Here is a 26683-nt window from a genome sequence, read left to right as displayed (position 1 = left end):
AATACTATTGTTTGTCTGAACAAAAGTAAGTCGATTTCAGGGCAGTATTCAGCTCTGGTCGGCTAAGCGGAAAGCTCCGCCGGCCGCTACACCGATAAGCGGGGATGCCCGCATTCTCAGGATTCAGTACAAGGCTGGAGATAACATATGCCGGTGGTCAGTTTAAAATGCCGAGAAATGGTATGAGCATTACTGGCGATATCAAGAAGGAACGAAGGATTGTAGTGCCTGAGTGGTAGGCATCGCGCCATCTGAGCCATCTCGGCTAAGTCGAGCTAAGGGTGCAACTTTTTCTGGTTAAAGTAGCGCAGAACGCACGGTCGCAGTAGAAGAGGCTGATCCGTCTCTAGGTGCAAGTAGTGGAGCAGACATCTGAAGCAAATCTCTTTATGTCATGCCATTTGTATGTGGAAGAACATTCTGGACGCCGTTCGACAGCAGTGGGTCGGTGCCTTGCACACCAGGGTCTGAAGGGTTGGCGAAAGCTTGTTTCTCCCCTGTCAGCTGTGCGGCGCTGTTCTCGTCGCTTACCCTTCGGTGGAATAATGTCAGATCTGGTTTGGTAGGTGTGCGGACGGCAATACATGGACTCATAGAACATCTATCATCACAATGTTATTCCCGCCATTAGCCTGTAACACTTCATTGATTTAACTCCGAAGGCATCGGACGTCCGACGGCAGCGGCCCCGCACCACGCGGTTAGCTTCCGCCACGGTCTTTTCCTCTTCTTCATCTTCTTGGCCGAAACCCCGAATGAAACCCCGACCGTATATCTCACTTCTTTCCCTGTCTATTTGCAGTAGATAACCATGAGTGAACCAACCACGAGTACTGCAAGTGCTTCCCAGGATGGCGTCAACCGCCAGTTTAGCTGGTATGAGCCCGAATTGGCTGAGGTCAAGGAGCCTGCGCGTACCATTCTTGCCGAGTACAGCAAGATCCCGGAGGAGAGGATCATTGACCACGTCAAAGAAGTGGTAAGTGTATACCCCTGACCTGGCCAAATGTATACTGAATACAACGTTATACAACAGAGAGATCGCGCCTTCGCAGTCGTAAGTCTACACCTCCACATATTAGGTACTATCATTACTGATCAGATAAGTTTCCCTATCCATGTATCGGATCCTTCCGGTTCCTTGATATCACCATCTGCAATTCCTCCGCGTATTCCGAGATCATCTCCCGCTTGCATGATACCTCGGACGTTTACCTGGATCTGGGATGCGCCATGGGCCAGGACATCAGACACCTTGTACTCCCCCCGTAGCCCACAAATTCCTAGGACACCTACTGATCTAAGCAGGTCCACCAAGGAGCACCCCAATCTCAAATCTACGGCTCAGACCTGCACCCCCAGTTCATCGAACTAGGATACGAACTCTTCGCGGACCGCGACACCCTAGCATGCCAATTAATCACCGGCGACATCTTCGACAGCAGCAGTGAACTATTCAACCGCCTTAGCGGGAAGGTAGACATGATCAACGCGGCCTCATTCTTCCACCTCTTTGACTGGGATACCCAGGTCAAATTGGCTAAGCAGGTCATTAAGCTGCTAAAGCCGAAGGCCGGTTCTATGGTGGTTGGTCGCCATGTAGGTGATTATAATTCTCGGGAGGTGTGGGCGAATGAGTTGAAGTCGACGATTTGGAGACACAACTTGGATTCGTGGAGGAGGTTGTGGGAGCAGGTCGGGAGGGAGGCGGAGACGGAGTGGAGTGTTGATGTTACGGGCGAGGAGTGGAAGGGGATTACGAAGGTGGCGCATAATGGGGAGACGACTTTCAAGATGCAGTTTGTTGTGAGGAGGGTTTAGGTTTAGATTCGCGTATTGAGTGAGTGGTTTGGGGTTGTTGATGATGTCGGTCAAAGTGGAGTGCTTACGTGATTTTCACTTCATGTTCATTCAACAAGCTATATACAACCGTCCAAATTCTACTCCGACTCCTCAACAAAGCTCAATCAAAAACAGACACTCTCAGGATGCCTCAACAACCCCACTATCTTCTCTACAAGCAAACCCATCAACTCCTCCGCAACCTCCTCACCCAGCACCAACGTTGATGACATGATCTTCACCTCCAACATACCCGGTCTCTTCTCATCAACAGACGAATAGACCCATACCTCTTTCGGCAGATGATCTACTGCCCTGACATCTACCCCACACTTCACCTCCCCGAGCGACAACTCCATATCATCAACCATCACGTTATTCTGATGCTGCACAATTGTTTGTAATCCTTTACGCCCGGCCTGGGAGTCCTTGGCATACGCCAGCGCGTCATCAAGATCCACCGTCTCGTACGGCATAGCAGAGCGGTGTTGGTCTTGCAATGTTTGCATTAATTCCAATCCCGTAGTCTGAAGACCCAGGCGTGCGACAACGGGCGTGATATTGGCACAGGGACCGATAATTCCCTCGACCCCAGGAAGGGCAATGGCCCGACCGTGAACCACTTGGCCGAATATCACGGCAGGGGAATTGGTCTTCTGGGCTAGGACCAGGGACCAGGCTGCTTTGACCGTTGTGGCTATGGTAATGTCGCTGGGAAGTGAGGGGAAAATAGCGATGTCAATGTCGCGGGAAAGTGTAATCGGAGTCCCATTGCTGGCCGAGGACTCGGCTGGCTGGAGGTTAAGGTAGGTGAGCGAGACATCTTGGAGGAGATGACGCCAAAATGTGATTGCTGTGGGATCGGCTCTCTGAGCTTGCTGGTAGGTAGTGTAGTCGTTGAATCGAGGGAAGTGGGATGAAGGTAAGGGATGAGTCTCGTTTGCGTATGCATGGCCCAGATCATTCATGAGGAGGGAAAGTGAGACGGCATCGTATTGGGCGTGAGAAAGGCGCAAGATTAATGTATGATCGGCTTCGACTTGGGTCGCTAGTATGACGCGCAGGTACGGCATACCTGGAACTGTTGGGGTATCTGCATCCTGGCGGCAAATTTCTTCCACGGTGGTGTTGGACGGGTCGGCACTTTTTATGGCCACGGCCTTGTTTAGGATCACTTGCATGGTGGTGTTTTCATAAGGCACGAAGGATACTCGGAGAATTGGGTGAGCCTCCACGACACGATGCATGGCTCTAAGGAGACGGGCCGGGTCGATCGGGCCTGATATGTCGGCGACAATGTAGCTCTTCAGTTGTGCGTCTAGCCAGTGGTGCTGGAAGGAGGTTGTGGGAAGGACGTCGACTACGTCAGTCTTGTTGAGGGATTTAGTTGCAACTATTTTGTCTATTTGGTCGCAATCATAACGTAGGTTGCCTCGTGACGCGGTCGATGCTCGCTGGTTATCTTCGATCAGACTTTTCGCCTGGTCAGAAAGGTCACCCAGACAGGGAGAGTCAAAGATCGCTCGAAGGGAGAGGGTAAGCCCTTGCTGACGACCCTCGGCAACCAGCCGCATTGCTTGCACGGAGTCACCTCCCAGATAGAAAAAGCTGTCATCCATGCCGATCTCAGTAGGGTCCCTTCCCAGAACAGTTGCAACCAATCCCTGCATTTTGCGCTCCGCTGCTGTGGAAGGCATACGCTTCCTCGAGGCCGTGGCGCGGTATGCACTAAGCTCAGGGCTGGACAGAGCAAGTGCACATTGTCGGAGACGTTTCCGATCGGCTTTACCAGTGACCGATAGAGGAAGCCGATGCAAAGGGAGGAACACTGCTGGGACCATGTAGTGCGGGAGTCGTTCGTACATCTTGTTCTGCGCTGCCAGAGCGTCTGCTCGGAAGGCTTCGGAGGGAGGAAGCAGGAGGGTGTCGTTTGTGTCAGTCGTTTCATTCGCTGCATCTGATTGATGTACGAATGCAACGATATATGGCTGTTGAGGCTGTTCAGGGGTTATCAAATCGACGATGACCATGCTGGCACTCGAAAAAGCCAACTGAGCATGATGTTCAATCTCGCCGAGCTCGATGCGCTGCCCATGGAACTTGATCTGGTTATCTTTGCGTCCGACGAAGCGAATGGTGCCCGTAGTTGTATCGAAGCGAACCAAGTCACCGGTTCGGTAGACCCTGGTAGGCGATTTCCGGAGCTGTGACAGCCAGATTGGAGAATCTGGGAAGGCTTTGTTGGCTTTCCCTGGATCACCAAGATAACCCAGGCTTACATTGGGTCCTTCAATCAAAAGCTCGCCTGTGGCTCCAAGAGGCGCCAGCTTTTGATAGTTCTGCCTGGAGACGACCCAAAGGGAGCTTCCGCTTGGCACGCCAATATTCTTACCATCCATGGGAAATGTGGAGGGTGATGTCGTACTAGCGACAATGGTAGTTTCGGTTGGGCCATAGGCACACACCACCTGGACGTGTCCCCGCCACATGTCTAAATCCGAAGCAGCTATCGGCTCGCCACCCAGGACTAAATTAAGGAGTCTGGGAAGGGTCTCCGGCTTCAAGATCCTTGCGACGGAAGGGGTCAGAAGTGCCCAAGTGACGTCCATGCGCTCCATACAACCAGCCAGGTCTTCCTTGTTCTCCGACTCGGACGGGATGATCAGACAGGCACCTGCGATCAGCGCACCTAGTAATCCCAAGATACACGCATCAAATGCATGTGATGCAAACTGTAGCACCCGACTGTCGGAAGTCATATTGACAGACGTTGTGATGATCGACGCATTACTGCACAAATTCTGATGGGTGACCATAACCACCTTGGGGTTTCCTGTGGAACCTGAGGTGAAGATGAGATAGGCGAGAGCTTCTCTCGCTGGTGGTATACCGACAGCCGGTAAGGGGACTGGTCTTTCCTGGGCTAAGGACATGATTTTGTCGAGCACGACTAAGATAGGAGCCAAATTAGCCGCTGGAATGGCATGCGATGCTGGTGCAATAATCATAGGGGCCTTGATCTGATTGCATATCACATGCAGTCGAGCCATTGGATGTGATGTTTCCAGAAGCGTGAAGGCAGCCCCAGCTTTTAGAACCCCTAGAATGGCGATGACCGTCCATCGGGATTTGGGTGAGTAGATTGGGATGATGTCCTCGGAGGTAACCCCCATTCTAATGAGCCGTGCTGCCAGGCGTGAAGACAAATCGTCGACTTCGGCGTAGGTAAAGATGCCGTCCCAGGCACAAACGGCTTGTCGGGAATTGTGGATACGGCACTGGCCTTGTATCTTCTCATGGATGTATTCATCGGTTGGGGCAAGCATGCCAGCGTTCCATTTCACAAGTTGCTCTTTACACTTAGGGCTGATGACCTCGAGCTCACAAAATCGTTGGGTGGGGTCTCTCAGGATTTCATCCAGTACATGAAAGGCCGTTCGCAGTAGTGCGTCGGCCTGCTCAGCGGACAGAGATACGGTTTGGTAGCTGCGGACCAGCTGAATAGAGGATTTGTCAACACCGATATTGAGGGCTACATCGTACTGTATTAGATGTTAACATCAGACAATATAGGGGGCTTCGTAGACCAAGTTTAGGGACAAACCTCTGAGACATCATTTGCAGGTAGCATCTCGAGCCGGGTTCTTTGCTCGTCTGGAGCGTCGAAGTGAGATGTATCTTGCAACGATACGATAGCGTTGAACAGCTGAGATCCGACCAGTCCCAAAGCCGCATACACGTCTGCCAACGCATAATGTTGATGTTGGAGGCTATTAGTGAGGTGGGCTTGATGGGTGAGGAGTGCATTCAAGATTGTCTCGTTCTCTTCATGCCGGACGGTCGTGGCAAGAACATTGACTAAAGGGCCGACCATCGTCTCAACCCGGTGGACAGGCACATCTCGGCCAAGAGCTGTATAGCCGAAACAAACCTCATCAGTGCCTACATAAGCGCCGAGCACGATGGCCCAGACAATGTGGAATAGATTTGTCAATGTGATAGCGTGCTTATGGCATAGCTCGTCCATCCGAGCATCGCGGGACCAGGTGGCACGAATGGCAGCGATCGTAGCTTCCGGATTGACCTTGTCTGGCGAAGAAGTCAGTTTCGGAAATAGACATGGTTCCACCCCATCAAGATATTTTTGCCAATATGCCTGCGCCTCGGTATTGTCTTGCAGAGTAAGCCATTCAATGTATTCCACGTATTGTGGTAGATTTTGATGTTGTCCCAGCGAACCTTCCAACGCTTGATTGACCTCCCGTTGAATGACAGCTATCGACATGGCATCAACTAACGCATGACTGACATTCCACTCGCAGATTATGGCGCCAGTCGAGTCGCTGGTGATGTTGATCGTGTGAGGTAGGCCCTCCGTGGGATTGGCGTCCATCGCATCACCTCGAACCAGGTGCTGAAGGCTACCAGGGACCATGACTACCTGGTCAAAGTGGCTGTGATCTGAAACTGGGAGAAGAAGAGTACGGAGGATGTCATGTCGATTAATCACTTCCGTCCAAGCATCTTTCACCTTTTCCAATGAAAGTTGGTCTGTTGGCCCGCGAGACATAACCTGAAACTTGAATCGTTGCTGATATGCCTGCCGATCGCGCAGCTGCGCCAACAACATGCCCCGTTGCACGGGAGAGCAAGGGTAGATATTCCAGACGTCTTGGGCACGTAGGCCCATCGAAGGCTACGTATGATTGAGGCACTGGCTCAGTTGGTCGTAAGTGAGCGCAGACATAAGGGGAAAGTCGGTCAACGTCTTGCGGGGTCCTTCCGCTGACAGTGAACTAGCCGCGGCGACGAGAGTACGCTCACACTCCTTAATACAATGTTCCAGTCGAGCATCCTGCTGTATCAATTGCGGGAATGTAAACTCGAAGGTTAGGCACCCGTTCGCAGTGAACGCGGTAACGTCAATCAACGAAAAGCGTGGCACGTTATCGGCAATGTCTGAAGCACCGGTGCCGGACTGGACGTCATCGCCAGCCAGCTGTAGCATGGCGTCCTCACGCTTCATCTCCTGGTACTGGCCCATGTAGTTAAACAGAACTTCCATAACCGGCTTCGTCCGCCCATATGCAACCCTACCTTCGTCGTTCAGGTAGTGAGAAGTGAAGTAAGCCCATCCGTTTGCCGGAATGCGTCGGCGTTGGTCCTTGATATAGCTGAGTACATCGACGAAGTCCCGCATTGATTTCCGTGATAGGTGATGCCATGGAGTGGACACCAAAGGAGACATGATCGTAAACCAACCAACCGTTCCCGAGACGTCGATGGAATCCGTCCATGGCTCTCTCCCATGGCCTTCAACATAAATCCTTGGACCCGGATGGTCAGTGAGAGCTTGATTACAAGAGTACCAGAGGGCGGCCTGCAAAATCTCAACCGGTCGAGTATCCATCACCTTGTTAGCGCTTCCGAAGAGAATATCAGTCACAGTGCGGTCCAAGGTAAATCTGGATGTTGAGGTTTGCCCGAACGTGTTCGACTCGGAAGAAATTCCCCAGTACCTCATGACATCGAAATCATCGTTTGCTTCCTGGAAGCCAGGTAAAGCACGCGCGGGAGTGAGGTGTTCGGCGCTGTATTCGGCCTGTAATTGAGTCCAGGTCAAGAAAGGAACCGACCCTGTAGCGGAACTGAGAGAGCCTGTCTGGAGGTATTCCTCCAGATCTCCGTGCAAAATGCGCCACGAGACAAGGTCAATAATGAGATGATGGGCCGCCAGGTAGACGAGCTGACTACCGTCCTTAAGCTCTACCAGATCCACAGTCAAGAGCGGCCCATCCTCAATAGACAATGCCATCTGAGCCGCTGTAAAAAGTGTTGGCAGCGACTCACGAGTGATCTGGTTGTGCGCAGCTAACCGGTAAAAGGCACTAACAGGCTCAGAATCCAGCGACTTTACCTGCTGGAACCACTGGCCGGAATCCTTGCGGCAGAATCTCGCGCGTAGCATAGAATATCTTCCAATAAGAATATCCAGGCCTCCGGCGAGTTCCTCTACACCAACCCGGCGGCTAGTGCGAAGGAGCAGGCTCTGGTTAAAGTGATTTGGCCCCTCTGGGGCAACTTCGAAGAAGAGTTGCTGGATAGGGGCGAGAGCAACCCACTCGTCCACCGGCTCTGTAGGTAGCGAGACTGACGCACAGTCAGTGGTTCTGATAGTATTAATATGGCATATCAGTTGCTCGATGGTACGGTGTCTGAAGAGATCCGCACTGGTGATATGGATGCCAGCCGCATTGCATTTCGTGGAGACCTGCATCCCGGAAATGGAGTCGCCGCCGATGCGGAAAAAATCGTCGTTGACTCCAATTGTGTTCGGGTCAAGTGACAATACTCGTGCCCAGATAGCCTGCATCTCGCGCTCCTGGGATGTTACTGGCCGGTCGGGAACGCTGAGGCCTGATCCAGCAGCGTACTCGTTAATTCTTTGGTGTGGAAGCTCTGCTACCATCTCGCGGAGGTGGCGACGGTCCAGCTTTCCAGATGCGCTTAGAGGCAGACGGGAAATGTGTAGATACATGCTAGGAATCATGTATTGTGGAACCGTTCGCGACAACGCGCTATCAATGGCCTTAACATCTAGGGCACATTGGGATTGACTTAGATGCAATAGTCCAATCTCACGCTCTTTTGGCTTTTGTGACGTTGATATTTCTTCTAGAAAAGCAGCCAAAAAGGGACTCTGGTTGTCCGCACTGTGAACCATCTCGACAACCATCTTTTGCATCCCGGGTATTAGAGAACGGAGGTGGGCTTCGACGTCCGCCAACTCAGTACGTTGTCCGTGAAGCTTGAGCTGACCGTCTCTTCGCCCGATGAAGGCCAGCTTGCCGTCCACACCAGCATAACGCACGAGGTCACCGGTCCGATAGAGCCGCTTTGGCTCTTGGTCATCAGGATACAGTGTTTGAAGCCATTTAGGAGGCCGTATGAATGCCGGAGTGGTTCGGTCAGGATCATTAATATAACCCCGACCGACAGTAATCCCCTCAATTAGCAATTCCCCGACAGCGCCTATGGGCGCTAGGCGATCTGGGTTCTGCGGGTCAACTACCCAGCATCGACAGGCGTTTGGTCTCCCTATCAACCGATTCTCAGATGGTTTTGTCACTTCAGTCAATGCAGCCACAATGCAACACTCCGCTGGCCCGTACAGCTGGATGATCTGGCGGAGCCTCGGGCTCCAGATGGTGATATCTTCGGACGTCATAGACTCCCCACCGAGTCCCAAAGCTTGGAGGGACGGAACATCATCGGGGGTGATTAATCTTAGACAGGAAGGTGCGAGAAAAGCCCAAGTAACGTTAAAATCCCGGATACACTTGGCCAGGTCCGTCTGCCTTGCGGTTTCATCAGGAATACATAGACAGCCACCAGCGTGCCATGCTATCAGTTGTTCCATCATGCTGGCGTCAAAGGCGAAGCTAGCAAAATGAAGTACCCGAGATGCTGGGCGGAGTAGGCAAGAACGAGCTATTGATGCAGTTGAAGCCGCCAGACCACGATGATCAAGCGGGATCCCCTTCGGTCGACCTGTTGATCCAGAGGTAAACGGGGCATATGCAGCCAGGGTGGGGCTTATTGTGGGTAGACTGGACCATCCTTCGGGCAATGGCTGTGATGCTGCTAACTGTACACTCAGGACCGGGGTCTCCAGATTTCTAGCCACATCGAGGAGGGACTGGGAGGTCAGGATGAGGCGCGGTCGTGCTTGATCCAGGATATCCTTGATTCTGTCTGTGGGATGGGCCGGGTCAAGAGTAATGAGAATGGCGCCGGCTTTGAACAGCGCGAGAATTCCGGCCGCTGTCCACCGGGACTTTTCGTGGTAGAGAGCAACAAAGTCTCCGGAGGACAGACCATGTGCGAAGATTTGACTGGCTACGAGAGAGGAGCATCTCTCTAGTTCCTCGTAGGTCCAATCCCCGTCCCAAGCACAGACAGCGGGTGCGTGAGGGGTGCGCCTACTCCACTCACACACTGCGTCATGGGCACACCCGTCAGGTATTGTTTCTCCAGTATTCCATCGCATCAAAGTCTCTTTATCACTGCACGATACAGCATCAATTTCAATCACTGCCATATCAGGCTCATTCCACATCTGGGTTAGTACCAGTTCCCAATGAGCGAGCATCCGGTCCAACGTGGCTCCGTCCAGAACGGCTCGATCAAACACGGCAGTCAAATGCAGTCTGGCACTGTCAGGCTCACACACCAACATTAGCGGGTAAGTATCCACGCCCTCTAGTTCGGCCACATCCTGCAATCCTGAAAGCAAAGTAGAACGGTATTTGGTGTCAGGCTGTTCACGCGGCAGAATTACAAGCAGCGTCTGGAAGCTACAAGCGGCAGCTGCAGATTCACCGAGATGGCGGATATGCTGTAGGCCCAGGTGTTCATGATCCAATTTGTTCCAGCTATCCTCTTGGACTCTCTGCAGCAGTGAGAGGACTCGATCCGCTTGGTCACCGAGCGAGATGCGAACAGGTACAGTGGTAATGGTGGGACCAACCATGCGATCAATGGCTGGCACAGGCGCTGAGCGTCCGGTACTAACAGTACCAAAGACAATGTCATTAACCTCTGCATATCGCGGCACAGTCACAGCCCAAGCTGCTTGAATCTTTGTCGCCATAGTATACTGGGCCTTGGGGGCCGCTGTTGGCAGAGTCATTGGCCGGGTTCGGCGTTTCGTCGGCTGGATTTGGTGGTAGATGCTAGGCAACTTAGGGAAGATGCCTCCTACGAAGCTGTCCAGGTGTGTGGTCCAGAAGTCTTGTGCGGCCGGTTTCCCCGCAATGAGGTGTTTGATGAATGGGGTGAAGGGCTGTGACCGCAAGTCCCGACCATGGTAGGCATCCTCAACTGCCTGCTTGAGGAGTGGCATCGACCATCCATCGTAGAGGGCGTGGTGAATGGCCACCAGGAGCATTCGGGGCTGGTTTTGCCGGTGTACCAGAGCCAGGCGCAGAAGGGGAGATCCAGAGGTCATGTTCGACGTTAGGTCCGGGAGAACGTCGTCCTCTCGCAAGGAATATGTGTCCCATGGAAGCCCTTTCGCACGCTGCACAACCTGCACTGCCGTGTTGTTGTCGGTCAGGATAATCCGGGTCCGGAGGATTGGATGCGCCTCAGCAGCTTTACCCCAGGCGTATTGCAGCCATGCGAGATCGACCAGCTCGGAAAGATTGCCGGTCAAACTTGTGGTATAAACTCCAGGTGTGCGGGCCGTGAGTGCCATCATCCCTTCTTGCAAAGCTGTGGCGGGATAAATATCTTCAATATCCTCGTGTGTGATCTTGCAATGCTCTACAGCCTGTGCACGGACCTTATCCAGAGCATCTGCGCCACCATCTAGCAAGGAAAATTGCACTGGGATAGGAGCAGCTGCTTCGGCCAGAGATTCCGCTTTGGCCGCATTCTTCTTCCTTTTGGATGACGAAGATGATGAAGATGAGGAAGACACGGACGGAGTCTTATTGGAAGAGGAACCGCCCTGCAGCTGCTTCAGAAGAGCAGCAATATCCACCTTCTTGCCCTTCTCTTGGGCTAACTGGGCCAGCTGGGCAGTGACCAGCTCTAAGAAGTCGTCGTCGACTCCATCATTAGTGGAAGAGTCGTCTGGCGTGCTGAATGTAAACCCTTCCTCCGTTGTGGATGAAGCTGAGCTTGCTGACTGCCCAGCGGGCTCCCCAACTTCGGCGGCTAAATGACAAATAGTCGGGTATCTGAACATCTGGGGAACGCTCAACGACAGCTTGAATTTATCCCGAGCTGTGGCTACCAACTTCATGGCAGAGACAAAGTCACCGCCTAATTCAAAGAAGCTGTCATCGCCGTGGATTGTCTCAGCCTCGAGTCCGAGTGTCGCAGCCCACAACTCCAACAGTGTCCGTTCCAGCTCCGATGCTGGCGTCCATTTGACGGACTTGCTTTCCTTCAATGGTGTTCTTATGGGCGGCACTAGATGCTAGCAGTAAGGAACCCATCTCACGCAGTCGCCGCCGATCTGCCTTGCCGTTGACCGACAGCGGAATAGTGTCCAGGGCATTATACACCGACGGTATCATGTGGCGTGGCAGGACTTCCTCAAGCGCTTGAAACGCACTCTTGGGTAAGACAATTTGCGAGATAAGTATCGTTCCTTCCAAGTTACATGCAGACGACGACTCAACATCTTCCGCAGTCAGCCCACTGACAAAAGCGACCAGGCTAGCCTGAGCACGCATCTTCCCCGCCGGAACGACCATCTCCACCACAATCTGTGCTTGCTGCAAGCTCTTTCGTAGATGATACTCGACCTCTTGCAACTCAATGCGTTGTCCGCGCAACTTCACCTGCGTGTCCTTCCGTCCCATATACCGTAGACTACCATCGTCAGCATACCGCACCAAATCACCTGTTCGGTACAAGGCATGTTGTGATGGAAGCCATGGCAAACTGGGAAGGAAGGCTTCCTGCGTCCGTGCTGGGCCATCCAGGTATCCACGAGTGACCAAGCGGCCTTCGACGATCAACTCGCCGACTGCTCCCAACGGAGCCAGTCGATTAGGGTTCTCAGCCTCAGTCACCCACAACCTGACCCCAGCGACAGCATAGCCCAGATTTACTGGCTCATCAGTAGGTTCCATCGGCCCGGCGATTGTAACCATGATGGATGTTTCTGTAGGCCCTGCACCGTTGTACAGGTCAAGCACCGGAGCGAACCGCTCCACATCCAGCCGCGACATTGGTTCGCCCACCATGATCAGGGTCTTTAAGGTTAGCAGAGCCCCGGGGTCCAACAGCCTCCCGACCGAGGGGGTCAGCATAGCCGTGTTGACCGCAAAGCGGGAGATACAACCAGACACGTCAGAAAGACGGTCATCCTCACAAGGCACGCAGATACACCCGCCATGTGCCAAGGTAGTGAACATCTCCGCCAAGGCAGCGTCGAAGGTCAACGAGGCAAAGTGCAGCATGCGGGTGTAGCGGGAGAAGCGTAATGTACGGCCATGGCCAAGGAGCACACTGGTCGCGAGTGCGCCATGCTCCATCAGAATGCCTTTCGGGGTGCCAGTGCTTCCGGAAGTGAAGAGAATGCTGACGAGGTCATGTTCGTCTAGAGATGGGAACTCGTAGTCCCAGGCTGCTGGGGCACAGACAGTGGTTGTTGATAGTACACGGGCACCAGCAGTCGCAAACCGCTCTTCGTATGTAGGATCGGCGACGATCAGGGCAGCATTGCACTTTTTTTGCCAGCCATTGGAGGCGCTTCTCTGGGTCCGTCGGGTTCGAGAGCACCAGCACGCATCCGGCTCGCACGATACCTAGAACGGTGGCTACGGTACGACTCAACCGGTCTGCACACACCAGAACGCGGTCTCCGAGTTGTACGCCTTGGTGGAGAAGATTGCGAGCCACCCAGGAAGACTGCTCATGCAGTTCCTTGTAGCTCAGGGATCCATCCCATCCATCGATGGCAGCGCCTTCCGGTTGGCGCGTCACCCAGCGGTCAATCATTGACACCACATTGCCGCGGACGGCTTCGAGAGGCAACAGCGTAGGTCCGTCAGCCAGGGCGGAGCAAACATCACTAGCCTGCAGTAGACTGAGAGTGTTGAGAGCCTCGTCGGGCTGGAAGGCAAAGCGGTTCATGGCACCCCGCAGGGCCTCGGCTAGATGGGTGATCTCGAAGTCCGTCAAATTAGGCCAATAGAGGAAGCCCAGTTTGATGTGGCCTTCATGGACATCCACACTGATGGCGATGTCGTACTGTGCCGAGTTACATGTCATCAGTAGGGGTACGGCCAGGAGGCTGGATTTCGAACTCACCTCAGTCGGGTCATCCTGTTCACAAATTTCCTCCAAATCCAGCAAGGCATCCTCATCCTCTACACTCGGAGGCACCCATTCCATGGAGATCGCCGTGTTGAACAGCCCCTGTCCGTGTGTTTGCTTCAGCCCGCGTTGTGCCTCAGCCAACGGGTAGTGCTGGAACGGCAAACTAGCGGCATAATCCTCCTGGATCTTCCTAGCGAGACTAGCAATCGTGGAAGCCTCGCTTAGTCTTGCTCGACAGACCTGCATACTGAGACACAGACCAAAGATGGTCTCGACCTCGGGCACCGGCACGTTGCGTCCGGACGAGACGTAGCCGAAGCAAACATCCTCTGATTGGGTATAGGCGCGCAGCACCAGCGCCCATGCAGCGCGGATCGCACAAGCGAGTGTAACCTGGCGCTCTTTGCATCGCTGCAGGAACGCCGCACTATTCTCAAAGCCGAAGTCGCGCCGCTGCAGCGTCCGAGGCCATTCAGGGGGGGCATCACTCGGTGCACTCACCGCATGAGTAGGGATGTGGCATGGTACACAGTCGGCTAAGTAGTTAGTCCAATACCTCGCACTGTCGTCGGTTTGTCGTGTGCGATGGTAGTTGGCAAACATGCGGTAGTCTGGGCCTCGCGGTAGGGGGGCACTGGAGGAGCAAGCGCGGATGAATTCGCGTCGGAAAACAGACAACGCATAGCCGTCCATGATGACGTGAGAGATTTCCAACATGAAATAAGGTACCCTTCCGCGGCAGGTCAGCAAAAGCATGCGGTGTAAGGGGGCATTGGCACGAAATGGCACAAGCTCCTCCGTGAACATGGCGAGGGCGGCTTCAGCTCTGAGGTCGCGCGGCACCTCACGCATTCTAAGCTCCATTGGAACCGACCGCAACACGATCGAATGGTATATGGCCTCTGGGGACAGGTCATCCACGAAGACTGTGCGTAGTGAAGGATGTCTTTCGACAAGGGATGCCCAGGCCTGTTGGATGCGTTCCACGGTAGGCAGGCAACCACCTTTCAGCTGCACGCGGTGGAAGAAGCGCATGTGGTAAGCTCCAGGCCGACGAATCTGGCCAAGGAACATGCCCTCTTGCATGGTGGTGCAGGGGAAAACATCTTCCACCTCTTCAAGTTGCGTTACACCTAGCTTGTCAAGATCGTAGTCATCTGACAACCGGGTCCAGAGATTCGAGTAATCCACTGCCATCTCCGCCACCTGCTGAGCAGGGGTCTCCTGCACTTCTGCCAAAGAGGCAGCCTCTCGGACGCCTTCGCAAGACAAGGTATGCACCATGCTAATCTTGATCTGACGAGCTCGACATCTGGCTACGGCATCTAGGGCCTTGATGGAATCCCCGCCCAGCGCAACAAACGGCTGCTGCAGGCCTACTTCGGCGGCGGATAAACTCAGCGCTTCAGCCCAGGCGAGCTGAACCTCCTGCTCTAGCCGACTGAGGCCGAGAACATGATCTTCGGCTTCCAAGCTGCGGCCAGTGATTGCGTCGAAAGTCTCCTGGTTCATCTTCTGTACCCAATCCCGCAGTTGTACGCGATCAATCTTGCCAGAGGCTGACATGGGCATGCGCCCAACGAATGCCCAGATGGTTGGTACCATGTACCGCGGTAAAGCGTGTTGAAGTTGCGAACGCAGCTTTTTCACTGTCTCCTGAACGATCGGATCGCGGCGATCTAACAGTGGAATCTCGTCGGCAGCCGTATCCTGGTTGCCAGTGCTGGTACCCTTGACTGTGAGAATAGCAATGAGGTTGTTCTTGCATAGGCCCGCCTGAGGCGCCATGGCAATGGCATACTGAACACCGGACTCCAGCCCCAGTTGATATTCCACCTCGGCCAGTTCGAGTCTTTGGCCATTGAGCTTGACTTGTGTGTCAGCACGGCCGCAGAAGGTGATAGTACCGTCCGAGTTCCAGCGCACAAGATCACCTGTTCGGTAGAACCGGAATCCACCAAACTGGGGATCATCCTTCGCCACAAATCCAACTTCTTCAAGGAATGCCTCGGCTGTCTTTACTGGATTTTTCATGTATCCCATGCCGACAATGGGCCCAGAAACAAGTAACTCTCCAATAGCGCCAACAGGAACCAGTTTATTGTAATTGTGTACATCTGCTACCCAGCAAGCAGCCGAGTTGGGAGGACCAATGTTCAATGGATCAGCATCGGGCCGTGTGATCGGACGCGACGAGGAATTAATGGAACACTCGCTGGGGCCATAGAACTGCCAGAGATTAATCCGCTCAGACCACATAGTGACTATCTCCTTGGGGAAGGCTTCACCACCCAGGCACATTGTCTTTAGCTCGGGCACGTCGTCGGGTCTCAAGGCGCGGGCAAGTGAAGGTGTCATGATAACATGATTAACCTGCCACCCGTTGATGGCGTCGGATATGCTGGTTTCAATCCCCTCTGTGCGCGGCACACACACAAGCCCCAGATCCCAGACTAGTGCATATCTCCAGTAGACTCATGTCGAAAGTGTGGCTCAGCATTTGAAGGACACGGCTCTCGGGACCATACTTCCAACTAGGGGCGTTACGGAGAGCACCGTTTAACCAGTTCGAATGGGACAGCATGCAACCTTTCGGTCGGCCCGTAGAGCCACTAGTAAAAATCACGTAGAAAAGGTCCTCTGGCTTTCCGAGGGCTTCCACCGTCGTATCTGCAGCTGGCTTGGGGTAGTTGTCGATAGGGAGCGTAGGCAGACGTTCAGCCCAGAACGATTCGTACCTCGTCCAAGTTACCACAAACGGTGCTTCGATGACATCCAGGATGGCGTCGAGTCGTCCAGCAGGGAGATTCGGGGGCACGCTAACAAAGGCTCCGCCGGCCTTGGACACAGCCAGCATAGCAACCAGAGCTGCTCCCGACCGTTCGAAGGAAATGGGGACCACTGAGCCTGGACCCACGCCGCGTTGCTGGAGGTACGCTGCGAGCAGGCGTGCCTCCCTTACGAGGTCGGCGTAGGTAAGCTTCGTGTCCCAGGCATCGACCGCCGGGGAGTGTGGTCGATTAGTGGCGTGTCGCTCAATCACATCATGGAAAGACTCTTCCCATATACCGGGGACATTGGCATTAAACCGCCAGATGTGCTCAAGGTGTGCCGGACTCATAAGGTTGAGGTCCTTGATTAGCCTGTCGTTGTCGCATGTCCCTACCTCGGCCAGCGCCTGGGCCATGGCAGTACCCACATTTGCTGCCTGCACGTCGGTCACAGAGATAGGTAGTAGGTAAGTGATAGTGAAATGTGTCCTTGCTCATCACGATAAACATGCAACGAAAGGAAGGACTCCTAGATGGCCGTCAGCGTCCAGAAGCCCAGCCAGGCCACTGTAGTACGGGTGATGACACGCGTACCTCGGTTTGTGTAACAAATAACGACTCAATATCCTTCGCAAAGGTGATGATGGTATTGGCAGTCTCTCCGGAAACCTGGCCAGCACCCACGAGTCCCGGGTGCAACAATTGCTCCGCAGCGTAAGTGAGGGACTGGCGAGACATATCTCCCTCGACCTTCAAGTCGGCCAATGCTGTCGTATCCGGACCAGTCGTGGGCACAACGTAAAAGGCCACTTCATCGGTGCCCACGTAGCTGGATAGAACGAGGCCCCAGGCTGCCAGGATATGGGCTTCTGTCTCACTGCCTGGGGCCTTCCATCCGCTCAGGTCGATTGTGTATGTCCGCCGACCCGCGGCACGAGTGTGATCTGGATTCGAGACATACCCATCTGTCAAGGTAGGGAAGATGCAGGAAAAGCGACTCATGTTGTGCAGGTAGAACTATTGCACTGGAAGATATCACCGAATACTATCAAGATAAAGATGAAGTCACTAGTTACTGAAACTAGATAAGTCAATAGTCACTATTGTATTGTAGTGGTACCTATTCACACTATATATATGCACCCATCACGTTGGTAACCGGTCTCCAGCTGCCGGCGTCCGTGCCACTAACGCAAAAACAACCAGGGTAAGCAAACAGAATAACACCGGATTTGCGGCTGAGCTGCAGCAGAGCATACTCTGTGATAAATTAACAGGGCAAATACAAAGTTCATTGCTGCGGAGCTGAAAAAGAAGTTGCATCGGAATTGCACCGGAAAAGAGTGGAGACGTACTGTAACGTGACGGTAATCCGCGGTCCGTGATTCCAAACCGGGCTGAAGCCCTACTTAACGGACTCAGCAATCCCCTCTTGTTTTCGCACGCTTCAAGGACTTGATCAGCTTACTTTTGATCAATCCACAACTATCAAGGAGAAACAGAATTACAAACTGAAAATAAGCATGGCCACCACAGCTGACGTGCTCATCATCGGCGGTGGTCCCGCCGGCCTCGCCACGGCCCTGGCGCTATCCCGCAAGTTGCATTCGATACTCCTCTTCGACAGCCAGGAATATCGCAACCGCCAGACATCCCACATGCATAATGTCCTCGGATTTGATGTAAGTTACTTCCCTTTCTTGCCTACCCAGAATCGATCATGCTAATTACTCCTGCGTCCTCGTTAGCATGTGGAACCTGCACGTTTCCGCGCCGCCATCCACGACACCCTTCTGCATAGATACACCACCAATACCATCATCAACAAGAAGATCATCCAAGCGCGCAAGCTACCCCATGACGGTATAGGAACCCGCTTCGAGGTTACTGATGAAGATGGAACTGCATACCTGGGTTCAAAGCTTGTTCTCGCTACAGGAATACGCGACATCATGCCCCCCATTGATGGGTACGCCGAGAACTGGGGCCGGCTCATATTCCACTGCCTCCTCTGCCATGGGTATGAGGAGCGTGGCGCACCAATGGCAGGTCTACTGGTAGCAGAGAGTTCACAACTACAGGCGAATCCCTCTGTGGGTCTGATCCTCGGACAGATGGTTCGTCGCTTCGCCGACAAAGTGACCTTATTCACCAACGGCATTGAAGACACCACGGTCGCCGTGAAAGAAGCCGGTGCGGAAGCGCAAGGGATCATTATTGAATCTCGCCCAATTCTTTCGTTCGAACGAATTGTTTCGGCTGATGAGGGTTCGCGAGACACCCTGCGGGTCTGGCTGGGACAAGAAGACGGAGGGGAATCTCCTAACAGCTATATAGATATGGGGTTTCTCACGCATATGCCGGATACAGTCGTTACGAATGACTGGAGCAGCCAGCTTGGGCTAGAGCTGGATGGAAATGGGATTTACAAGCAGAAGGATGTCACGATGGAGACCACGGTGCCAGCCGTTTTTGTGGCTGGTGATCATGCCTCCGTAGCGAAGGACATTCCCAATGCTGCGAGCAATGCCACGTTTGTGGCTTCGGCAGTTGCAGTGCAGTTGACGGTCGAGCATTCCTAGGGACAGTAGTAGAGTAGTCAGGGGTTATGTAGAGTAGTACCATTGCGGTGGTGCAGGATGTGTGGTGATTAGGATATTTGCGAATTGCTTATGTACGGAGTAGTATGTATTATTAGAACAATTGAGCATAACGTAAAGCGAATTGGGACTTCTTTTGTTACCTGGGCTCAGCTCGTGTTGTATGTGGAACACCCATTCCGGTCCGGTTGGTGATAATGCATCGATTTATTTCCATCTGCGGACCGAGCTGCAGATCCGAGTCCGGCCGGAAATCCGCTCCACCGACCACAGACGCTCGATCACCCCATCGTATATGATCATTTGGAAGGAGGCCGCTGCGCATCTCCAGCCCAGTCCCAATTTCTCAGATTATGTTAGACTCTGCAGCAGATTCCTCCGTCGTTGAGGACCGGCCTAGTGACTCCGAAAAAATCGCGCACGAAACCCCTACCGACACGAACGCACCGACCCAATGGCGCCAGATTGCGATACTGTTGGCGCTGTATCTGGTGATGTTTGCAGTTGCGCTGGTACAAATTTATGTTTCTATGCTTCAAAGCCGTCAATTACTCAAAGGCAAAGCTAATGTGTTGATGCTCTGACAGGACAACACGATACTTGCACCTGCTCTCCCCGTCATCACGGACCATTTTCACTCTCTCGACGATATGGGATGGTACAGCTCGGTCTACCTACTGACAATGTGCGCCACGCAGATCCTCCACGGTCGGCTATGTACCATGTACTCCATTAAATGTGTTTATATGACAAATTTGGTAATCTTCGAAATCGGATCCGTCGTGTCGGCGGCAACTCCCACCTCGGTTGGCTTGATACTTGGACGGGCTATCACGGGAATAGGCGCGGCAGGGCTTCTTTCGGGGACTATCTTGCTCATTGCTGCGAGCATGTCTTTGCGGCTTCAGGCAACGGCTTTGGGTATTCTTGGGGGGTTGAAGGGCGCTGCAGCCGTGGCTGGGCCATTGTTAGATATACTCCTTTTCTCCATATATCTCTCCGAGAAGTATAAAGGTAAATGCTGACGAGTAAGTATTTATAGGATGGGCGGGGCTTTCACAGACAAGGTTTCCTGGCGATGGTGCTTCTACATCAATCTCCCCCTGGGCGGAGTCGGCGCCGTGGTCATCCTTTTCTTATTCCATGCGCTCTCTCCTACTTTCGTTCCTGATGCAACGAAAGGTAGCCGACTAAAACAGAGATTAGAGCAGCTCGATATTGAAGGTACAGTACTGTTCAGTGCCTGCATTATTTGTCTCCTACTGGCCATCGAATGGGGTGGGGCAAAATGGACCTGGAGCAACGGTCGCATTATTGCCCTGTTCGTGATGTTCGGGGTCACATTGGTGGCCTTCTGCATTGTGCAGGCCAGAAAGAAAGAAATGGCAATGATCCCACCAAGGGTAGCTGGGAACCGAAATGTCTGGAGCTGCGGTCTATATAGCGCCATGCTTGGAGCTGCATTCTATATTCTTGTTTATTATGTGAGCCCTCATCCTCTTCGCTCTTAAAGAGCGACATAGTGCTTCCCACCGCTAACAAACATCTGCTCCCAAACAGCTCCCGATATGGTTCCAAGTAATCAAAGGCGCCTCCGCCGTACGATCGGGGATTATGAACCTTCCCATGCTCGTATCGCTGATTGTGCTCTCCATTCTCAGCGGTGCCTTAGTCTCCGCCATGGGATACTACACTCCCACTATGATCATGGGCTGTATCCTGGTACTCATCAGCACCGCGCTGATGACAACCTTTACTCCGGACACTGGGACCGTAAAATGGGCTGGCTACCAAGTCATCATGGGTGCTGGAATTGGCATAGAGGCGCAGCAAACTGTCCTCGCTATGCAGGCTTCACTACCCGCTAAAGACGTGCCTGTTGGTACGGCTCTGATGATATTCTATCAGACGCTTGGAGGTGCTGTTTTCCTGATCGTGGCGCAGAATATTTTTCAGCATGAGCTTGTGAAGAGATTAACCGCTAGGAATATTCCGGGTGTAGATGCGACCAGTGTGGCCGCTGCGGGAGCGACGGAGGTTAGGAACCGAGTGCCCGCCGAGTATCTGGGAGAGGCGTTAGAGGCGTATAATGAAGCGGTGGTGAGGACGTTTTATATCTCGGTTGCGTTGGCGGGAGTGGCGGTTTTGGCAACATTTGTGCCGGAGTGGAAGTCGGTGAAGACGGGGGTGAACAATAGAGAAGAGCAGGACAATGTCGAATGCGGAGGGAATGAGATCGTGTAGATGCTGCTCTTGTGTATTTAGGTACAAGATAGAAGCAATTTCGTCAAGAACGATCCATCAAGTCTCCTGGACGATCCTACTCTTGCTTGAACGGTTTAATGAGCGGTAAAACGCACTTTGAATAGCCACCAAGATTAAGCCGGATAAGACCAAAAATATCATGATCAGTATGCCCCTCGGATAGCTGTGAATGTCGCATCAGAACATGTAGCTCCCTGTCTTGCATGATGAACACTTACCCATTCAAACCATCATCATGTCGGAAGATCTGCGTCCCGGCCATGAGCCCAGCCGTGGCAGACATGACAACTAAAAATCATGTTCAGCATCCACATACCAATCTTCAAAACAGGGGAAACGTACACATCCTACCCAATCAGGTTAGTAATCACGGCAAGATATCAAACAGGATAAATAAACTCACGCCACACTGACACTTCTCTCCCCCGGACTCGAGCAATTAACCTGAATCCAAGCATTATGAACAGGATGATACCCGACCGCCAACCCATTAACAGTCGTCCAGAGGCCAGACCGTCCCCATCTATCGACCCGTGCCTGCAGAACCCTCAACAGAACGAGTGCGACGAGATACACAGCAATTGCAAGCATGACACTCATCCCCCGTCTGCGTGACCAGTCACTCAGAGATGCGAAGAAGACAATGACGGGTAGAGTGAGTAAGCTCCCTATTGCAGCGAGAGCGTTTGCCTGGATGCGAGAGAACCCCAGTGACATGACGATCGTCGGAGTATACGTAGTGAGTGGGCTCCAGGTAGCGAAGACACATGCCGTGGCGAGGAAATGGGGCCATTTGGTATAGTTTGCGAGTGTTTCCCATACCACCTTGACAGGAATTGTTTCAGAGGTGGACCCATTCCATGATTGGGATTTGCAGGCGGACTCTACATCAGAGCATTCACTAGCAACGCCTTCTCTCTCCGGCAGTAACGTGAACAAAGCGATCGCCATAATGACCGACCATATTCCCCCCACTACTGATATCAGTAAAGTTCCATAACGGCTAATGGTGGAAGAAACCAGTACTCACGCAAGAATATCCACTGCCAACCATGCAACCCTCCCTTCCCATCTAATTTGAGCAAGGCAGCACCAAGTAACGGCGACACCGCAGCGCCCCCAAACATTCCAAAAAAAAAAAATTGCAATGCGCTTCGTTAACTCCTCCTTCGTATACCATGTTGAAAGAGTGTACATAGCAGCTGGGATATACCCGGCCTCCGCGAGACCCAGTATGCTTCGCGTAAGCAGGAAACCGGTCTTATTCCGAATAAAGATCTGCAATGCGGCAATGACTCCGAAGATGCAGACCTGGGCACTGATCCAGCGGCGGGGTCCGACCTAGTACATGTACACTGAGCTTATTTGAATTCATAGGATAATGTCTATGCATGAGATAGTGTAAGAGAAGAAGTACCTTTTGTAGGACCATATTTGACGGTATTTCCAGGACAATCACACCCAAAAACATTAATTGATTTCCTAGATTAATGATATCTTGGCTTATGCCAATGTCCGATGCGAAACCTCCCGTTAGCGCACTAGCAATATTTGTGCGGTCGATCTGGTAAGTTGCGAAGCCAATGGTGAGAAGTGGGAGGACTCGGAAATCGGCTCTGATTGTAAGTTATCAGTGGGTGGGATTTCCAAGAAGCTTCTGTATCGGCAGGTCTTACATCCTGCGTGTTGTGGTCACATCTTTGGAGATATACCCGCATCCTGAAGTGCTGGATGAATACATTCTTTTCTTGAGATCGGACCATGGAAAATATTGGCAAAGTTGAGGACTGATTGTGTCGAAGTTACCAAGATTTGCGGTCTTGTTGAGCAAACGAATTAGGGACCTTGTGGGTTTACCTTTGGGGTGATAAGATAAGAATTAGTGATCGACGGACTACTGTTTAGAATTTTTTTGTATTTAGCTATTTATTGTTTTAGATTATCATTTATTTTACTACGACAGCGAAACTTCAGTTGCTTGTGGACTATGAGTTTAAACGTAATTGACTTTGATGTTCATTTCATTCGCGTTGCGTATGATAGCCGCCCGTCTCGCATTCATCGCTACGCCGATATATCCGTCAACTCCATTAACAAACCCAACTGGACGGGCATGAAGATGGCAAGACGACTATAAAATCCAGATGCCATTTGCAGGTACATCCGCTCTTCATCCAATCGGCCGCACGATTGCCCTATAAGAACGAGAATGCATGCCGCGATTTTTGGAAGCGAACGAAACCTCCTAACTCGATGTTAGTCGACCAGCTTCTCAACGAGATTATTGGGGTGGCCTTACATATTAGCCAGCATCTGGACATGGGTGTGCTGGCTACATTGTTCCAACACCGATCGCGCAGCAGCGAGACATCGTGCTTCACTTCGCCCATAGGCCTCTCTCTCCTCAGTAGCCAGTCCCTGCTGCGCGAGTTGGAGCCATTTTCCGTGAATCAAGAATGTAAGAAAATAAGAGCTCAAATATGCCTCTGCCTCCATGTTTTCCTCAAGACAAGAAGAGCGCACTGAAGGAGAATTGAGCGAATGGTTATATGTCTGGAGGATACCAAGCCATGATTGAACCAAGCAATATGCATCTTCTATCTGACGGCACATGTCAACTCGTGGCGCTCGGAGGGCTACTTGGCTATAGAGCGAATCTATCACACGATCGCAGACACGTCCGTATAAACATTGAAGCGTCAACCGTGCTTCATCAGGGTTCTGGCATCCATCACTGGGCGAATAGTCGGTGAGCTTGTCGCACATCATCTAGGGAGTTTGATATTAGATTATCTTTTCTCCTCTTTGGTGAGGAAGGGCTCTCACCGAAGATCGGCCTCTGTCCACCGCGTCGGCTTTTTCAATGGCATAGAGATGCCAGAAGGCATTCTTGAGCAATCGTTCGTCGGCCTGGGTGCAAAGCTGTCGCAGGCGCCGAGAGCTATGAAGTCCCAAATCCTGCACGAACTGGACACCGAGGGTGATGAGACGGGGTTTGGTGTGATGACCGGATTTGTCTGCGAAGATGATCTGCCACCGGTTAATTTTGTTTTGTACGGCTTCACCTCTGAGCCGACCCACCATGATCAGAATCCCCTGGATGGAAACGTTAGCTGTATCGACCTCGAAATCGGGACAGAACACTTGCCTGAAATGCCCGAACAGTCGCGCTATCCATTGTCAGATAGTTCGATTCTGACAACGCTCGTTGAAAATATCGAGCGGCCCGTGACATGCCTTCCACGACACCTTTGATACCCGAATGTATGCTTACAAGATAGCAGCCCAACGCCAGGACGGCATAGGCCACCACCACCGTGGCTCGATCGGAACAGTCGGACTTCAGCACAACATCCACACACTCCTGAGCACTTGCCATAGTCAGGAACATATTGACACCAGCACTACAGGCTATCAGCTAAGTCCAGGGGGCTGCCCGTCAGTTGTAGGCAACCTACCAGGGTGTTTCAAAACATGCTGTAAGTCATCAGTACGCTGGTTGTACTCCCACACAAATGCAAGATCATTGGAAGCTAGATGCTCCTTACCTTGTATGTAGGTACTAATTCGAGGCTCATTGTCGAGCATCGGTCCCAGCGACGGTTTTTGACCCTCGGGCAAAAGACAGGATGTCATCTTGTCGCCCACAATTTGGCAGTTGAGGAGCTGTGCGGCTCGTTTCACCTTTTCGTAGCGTGGATGATCACCATCGAGGAGAGGTGGGGAGGAATATAGTGCCGGAATGTCGAAGCCTAGAGTTACTTGGCGAGCTATTGTACTTGATGAGTATGCCAGTTATAATCGAAAGTTGCGGGGATCACTGTACTTTGAAACTCCTTTTGCAGCTGTCAGAAATCAGCTTTGGCTGCAACGTTAGTCCCACGATTTAATGCAACCTCACAATATGGATAGAAAACATTCCGTCACCTCCTTGTTCATAATTTAAACTGGTCGCTGATGGGTCACCATAAGGCGGAGAAAGAGTAGCAGGGCTTGTCTCGGATTCGGATGGACCTCCTAGGACCGAGCCATCAGCCGACCAGTCCGGGCAAGGGTTGCATGATACATCGGGAAGTTCCCAACAGCACAAGTCTAAAGAACCCGGAGCAATTGCCTCCATCCATCCCCGAGGGCTGATTGGGTGCTGTAACGGCAGATCTGAGTCACGTTCGACTAGACTCAAGGCAGGACTGAGCCGCGACGGGGTGGACATGGGCCTTGCTGATGCTGGACATTGGGGATAGATGCAAGGGCTATCCTTCCTCTGGGAGCTGTGCTGTCAGGATAAAGACATGCGTACGAAATGACTTGGAAGACAAGATGGGAACTTACCCGACAGTGCATGCAAGGACTACCTCCAACACCTAGAGTGTTGAGTTTTGGTCAACTTGAGAACAAAGAAGGAGTGAAATCACGCTATATTGCAAAGTGGCACGATCCACTATGTCGGAAGAGGCAATTAAGGAAGATAGCAAGAGGAGGGACATCGCCGGGAACTGACATCTAGTCTTCCGCGCCTTGCACGGCTCGCAGGCGCCTCTTCGTTGTGTAATACCCTTGCGAATTCCATTCATGATGCCTCGTGGCTTCAATCACGGCACAGCATATATCTGTAGACTGCAAGATTACGCAAAGAGTCTCGTCAAAGACGCAATCGAAAGATGAAGAGCAAGCTTATAAAAGGCGGGCACTGCCACCTTGGGGGAGTTGCGTACTACCTTTGAATAGTGTATGCACATTACAAGTCTTCACACTTCCCCTCTCGGGATTTGGTTGCTCACAATTAATCTGGGATTGTTCTCAGCCGAGTCCGCCCCACCAAGTCCAACATGAGTGTCATATGCTTCTGCGCTCCGATCATCGTGCCATCACCAAAGCCTTCCAAATCCCCCAAGTAGTCTTTCTGGGATTGGTCGTGGTGGCGAAAAGCAAAGAACAAGAATATATCAAGATATCACAGGGGCAAATCCCCATGACTGCAAAACTAATGTATGGGATGATTGATTGGGACACACAGAAAAGAGGAAGGCGGAGTCTGGATCCTGCCAGGGCAGCCTGCCTCTTCGTGTCGGGTACGGTGGGTACAGTCACTGCAGGAGTGCATCGCCTATCTCCGATCTACGCGCACGTGAGAGTTATTCTTGTAGAAACAGATGGTCGAGAGATTTTCCATCCAATGAGGTTAGCATTAGAGGCCAACCTGCTCGCCCTCCACCAATCGAACGGCGTGGGATTGCATGTACCGACGGGCAACTGTGCCCATTCGGCGCTATTGGCGGGCTTGGCCAGACTCGCAGGTAGTACTTGGATTGTTTGATTGATAATAATCTGCTGTATGACGTCGGTCGCCAGTGAGAGCGGCTT

The 26683-nt window shown here is 52.4% G+C and overlaps 6 protein-coding genes across 6 annotated transcripts; 3 read left to right on the top strand and 3 right to left on the bottom strand.

The window, feature by feature from the left end:
* Window positions 1-763: 763 nt before the first annotated feature.
* On the top strand, window positions 764-1916 carry BO87DRAFT_408877 (class I SAM-dependent methyltransferase). Its single transcript, XM_025626199.1, has 4 exons — window positions 764-979; window positions 1037-1057; window positions 1108-1257; window positions 1309-1916. The coding sequence occupies exons 1-4, from the start codon at window positions 812-814 to the stop codon at window positions 1819-1821; spliced, it is 852 nt and encodes a 283-aa protein (XP_025477101.1). The 5' UTR covers window positions 764-811; the 3' UTR covers window positions 1822-1916.
* On the bottom strand, window positions 1895-17456 carry BO87DRAFT_442288 (nonribosomal peptide synthase; the record flags this gene model as incomplete). Its single annotated transcript, XM_025628041.1, has 9 exons — window positions 1895-5384; window positions 5447-6309; window positions 6374-6538; window positions 6667-11823; window positions 11855-13169; window positions 13213-13614; window positions 13675-16056; window positions 16118-16891; window positions 17049-17456. The coding sequence occupies 9 exons, from the start codon at window positions 17454-17456 to the stop codon at window positions 1968-1970; spliced, it is 14883 nt and encodes a 4960-aa protein (XP_025477100.1). The 3' UTR covers window positions 1895-1967.
* Window positions 17457-17885: 429 nt separating this feature from the next.
* Window positions 17886-19036, top strand: BO87DRAFT_442278 (NAD(P)/FAD-dependent oxidoreductase; the record flags this gene model as incomplete). The annotated part of the gene is made up of 2 exons (XM_025628040.1): window positions 17886-18136; window positions 18203-19036. Exons 1-2 carry the CDS (start codon window positions 17978-17980, stop codon window positions 19034-19036), a joined length of 993 nt encoding a protein of 330 aa, XP_025477099.1. The 5' UTR covers window positions 17886-17977.
* Window positions 19037-19407: 371 nt separating this feature from the next.
* BO87DRAFT_442272 (MDR family MFS transporter) lies at window positions 19408-21298 on the top strand (the record flags this gene model as incomplete). The annotated part of the gene is made up of 4 exons (XM_025628039.1): window positions 19408-19566; window positions 19642-20021; window positions 20097-20538; window positions 20615-21298. 4 exons carry the CDS (start codon window positions 19408-19410, stop codon window positions 21296-21298), a joined length of 1665 nt encoding a protein of 554 aa, XP_025477098.1.
* A 254-nt stretch (window positions 21299-21552) lies between these two features.
* Window positions 21553-22446, bottom strand: BO87DRAFT_389186 (MFS general substrate transporter; the record flags this gene model as incomplete). The annotated part of the gene is made up of 3 exons (XM_025624887.1): window positions 21553-21607; window positions 21723-22293; window positions 22350-22446. 3 exons carry the CDS (start codon window positions 22444-22446, stop codon window positions 21553-21555), a joined length of 723 nt encoding a protein of 240 aa, XP_025477097.1.
* Window positions 22447-23383: 937 nt separating this feature from the next.
* On the bottom strand, window positions 23384-25893 carry BO87DRAFT_314642 (fungal specific transcription factor domain-containing protein; the record flags this gene model as incomplete). The annotated part of the gene is made up of 10 exons (XM_025619665.1): window positions 23384-23564; window positions 23619-24088; window positions 24146-24349; window positions 24462-24723; window positions 24778-24796; window positions 24868-25089; window positions 25146-25164; window positions 25221-25595; window positions 25652-25683; window positions 25821-25893. The coding sequence occupies 10 exons, from the start codon at window positions 25891-25893 to the stop codon at window positions 23384-23386; spliced, it is 1857 nt and encodes a 618-aa protein (XP_025477096.1).
* Between the last annotated feature and the right edge of the window lie 790 nt (window positions 25894-26683).

The sequence above is a fragment of the Aspergillus neoniger genome (assembly GCF_003184625.1).
Source record: "Aspergillus neoniger CBS 115656 unplaced genomic scaffold BO87scaffold_28, whole genome shotgun sequence".
Taxonomy (NCBI): domain Eukaryota; kingdom Fungi; phylum Ascomycota; class Eurotiomycetes; order Eurotiales; family Aspergillaceae; genus Aspergillus; species Aspergillus neoniger.
Note: the sequence above shows the minus strand (reverse complement) of the source record. Positions and strands in the feature narration are given on the sequence as shown.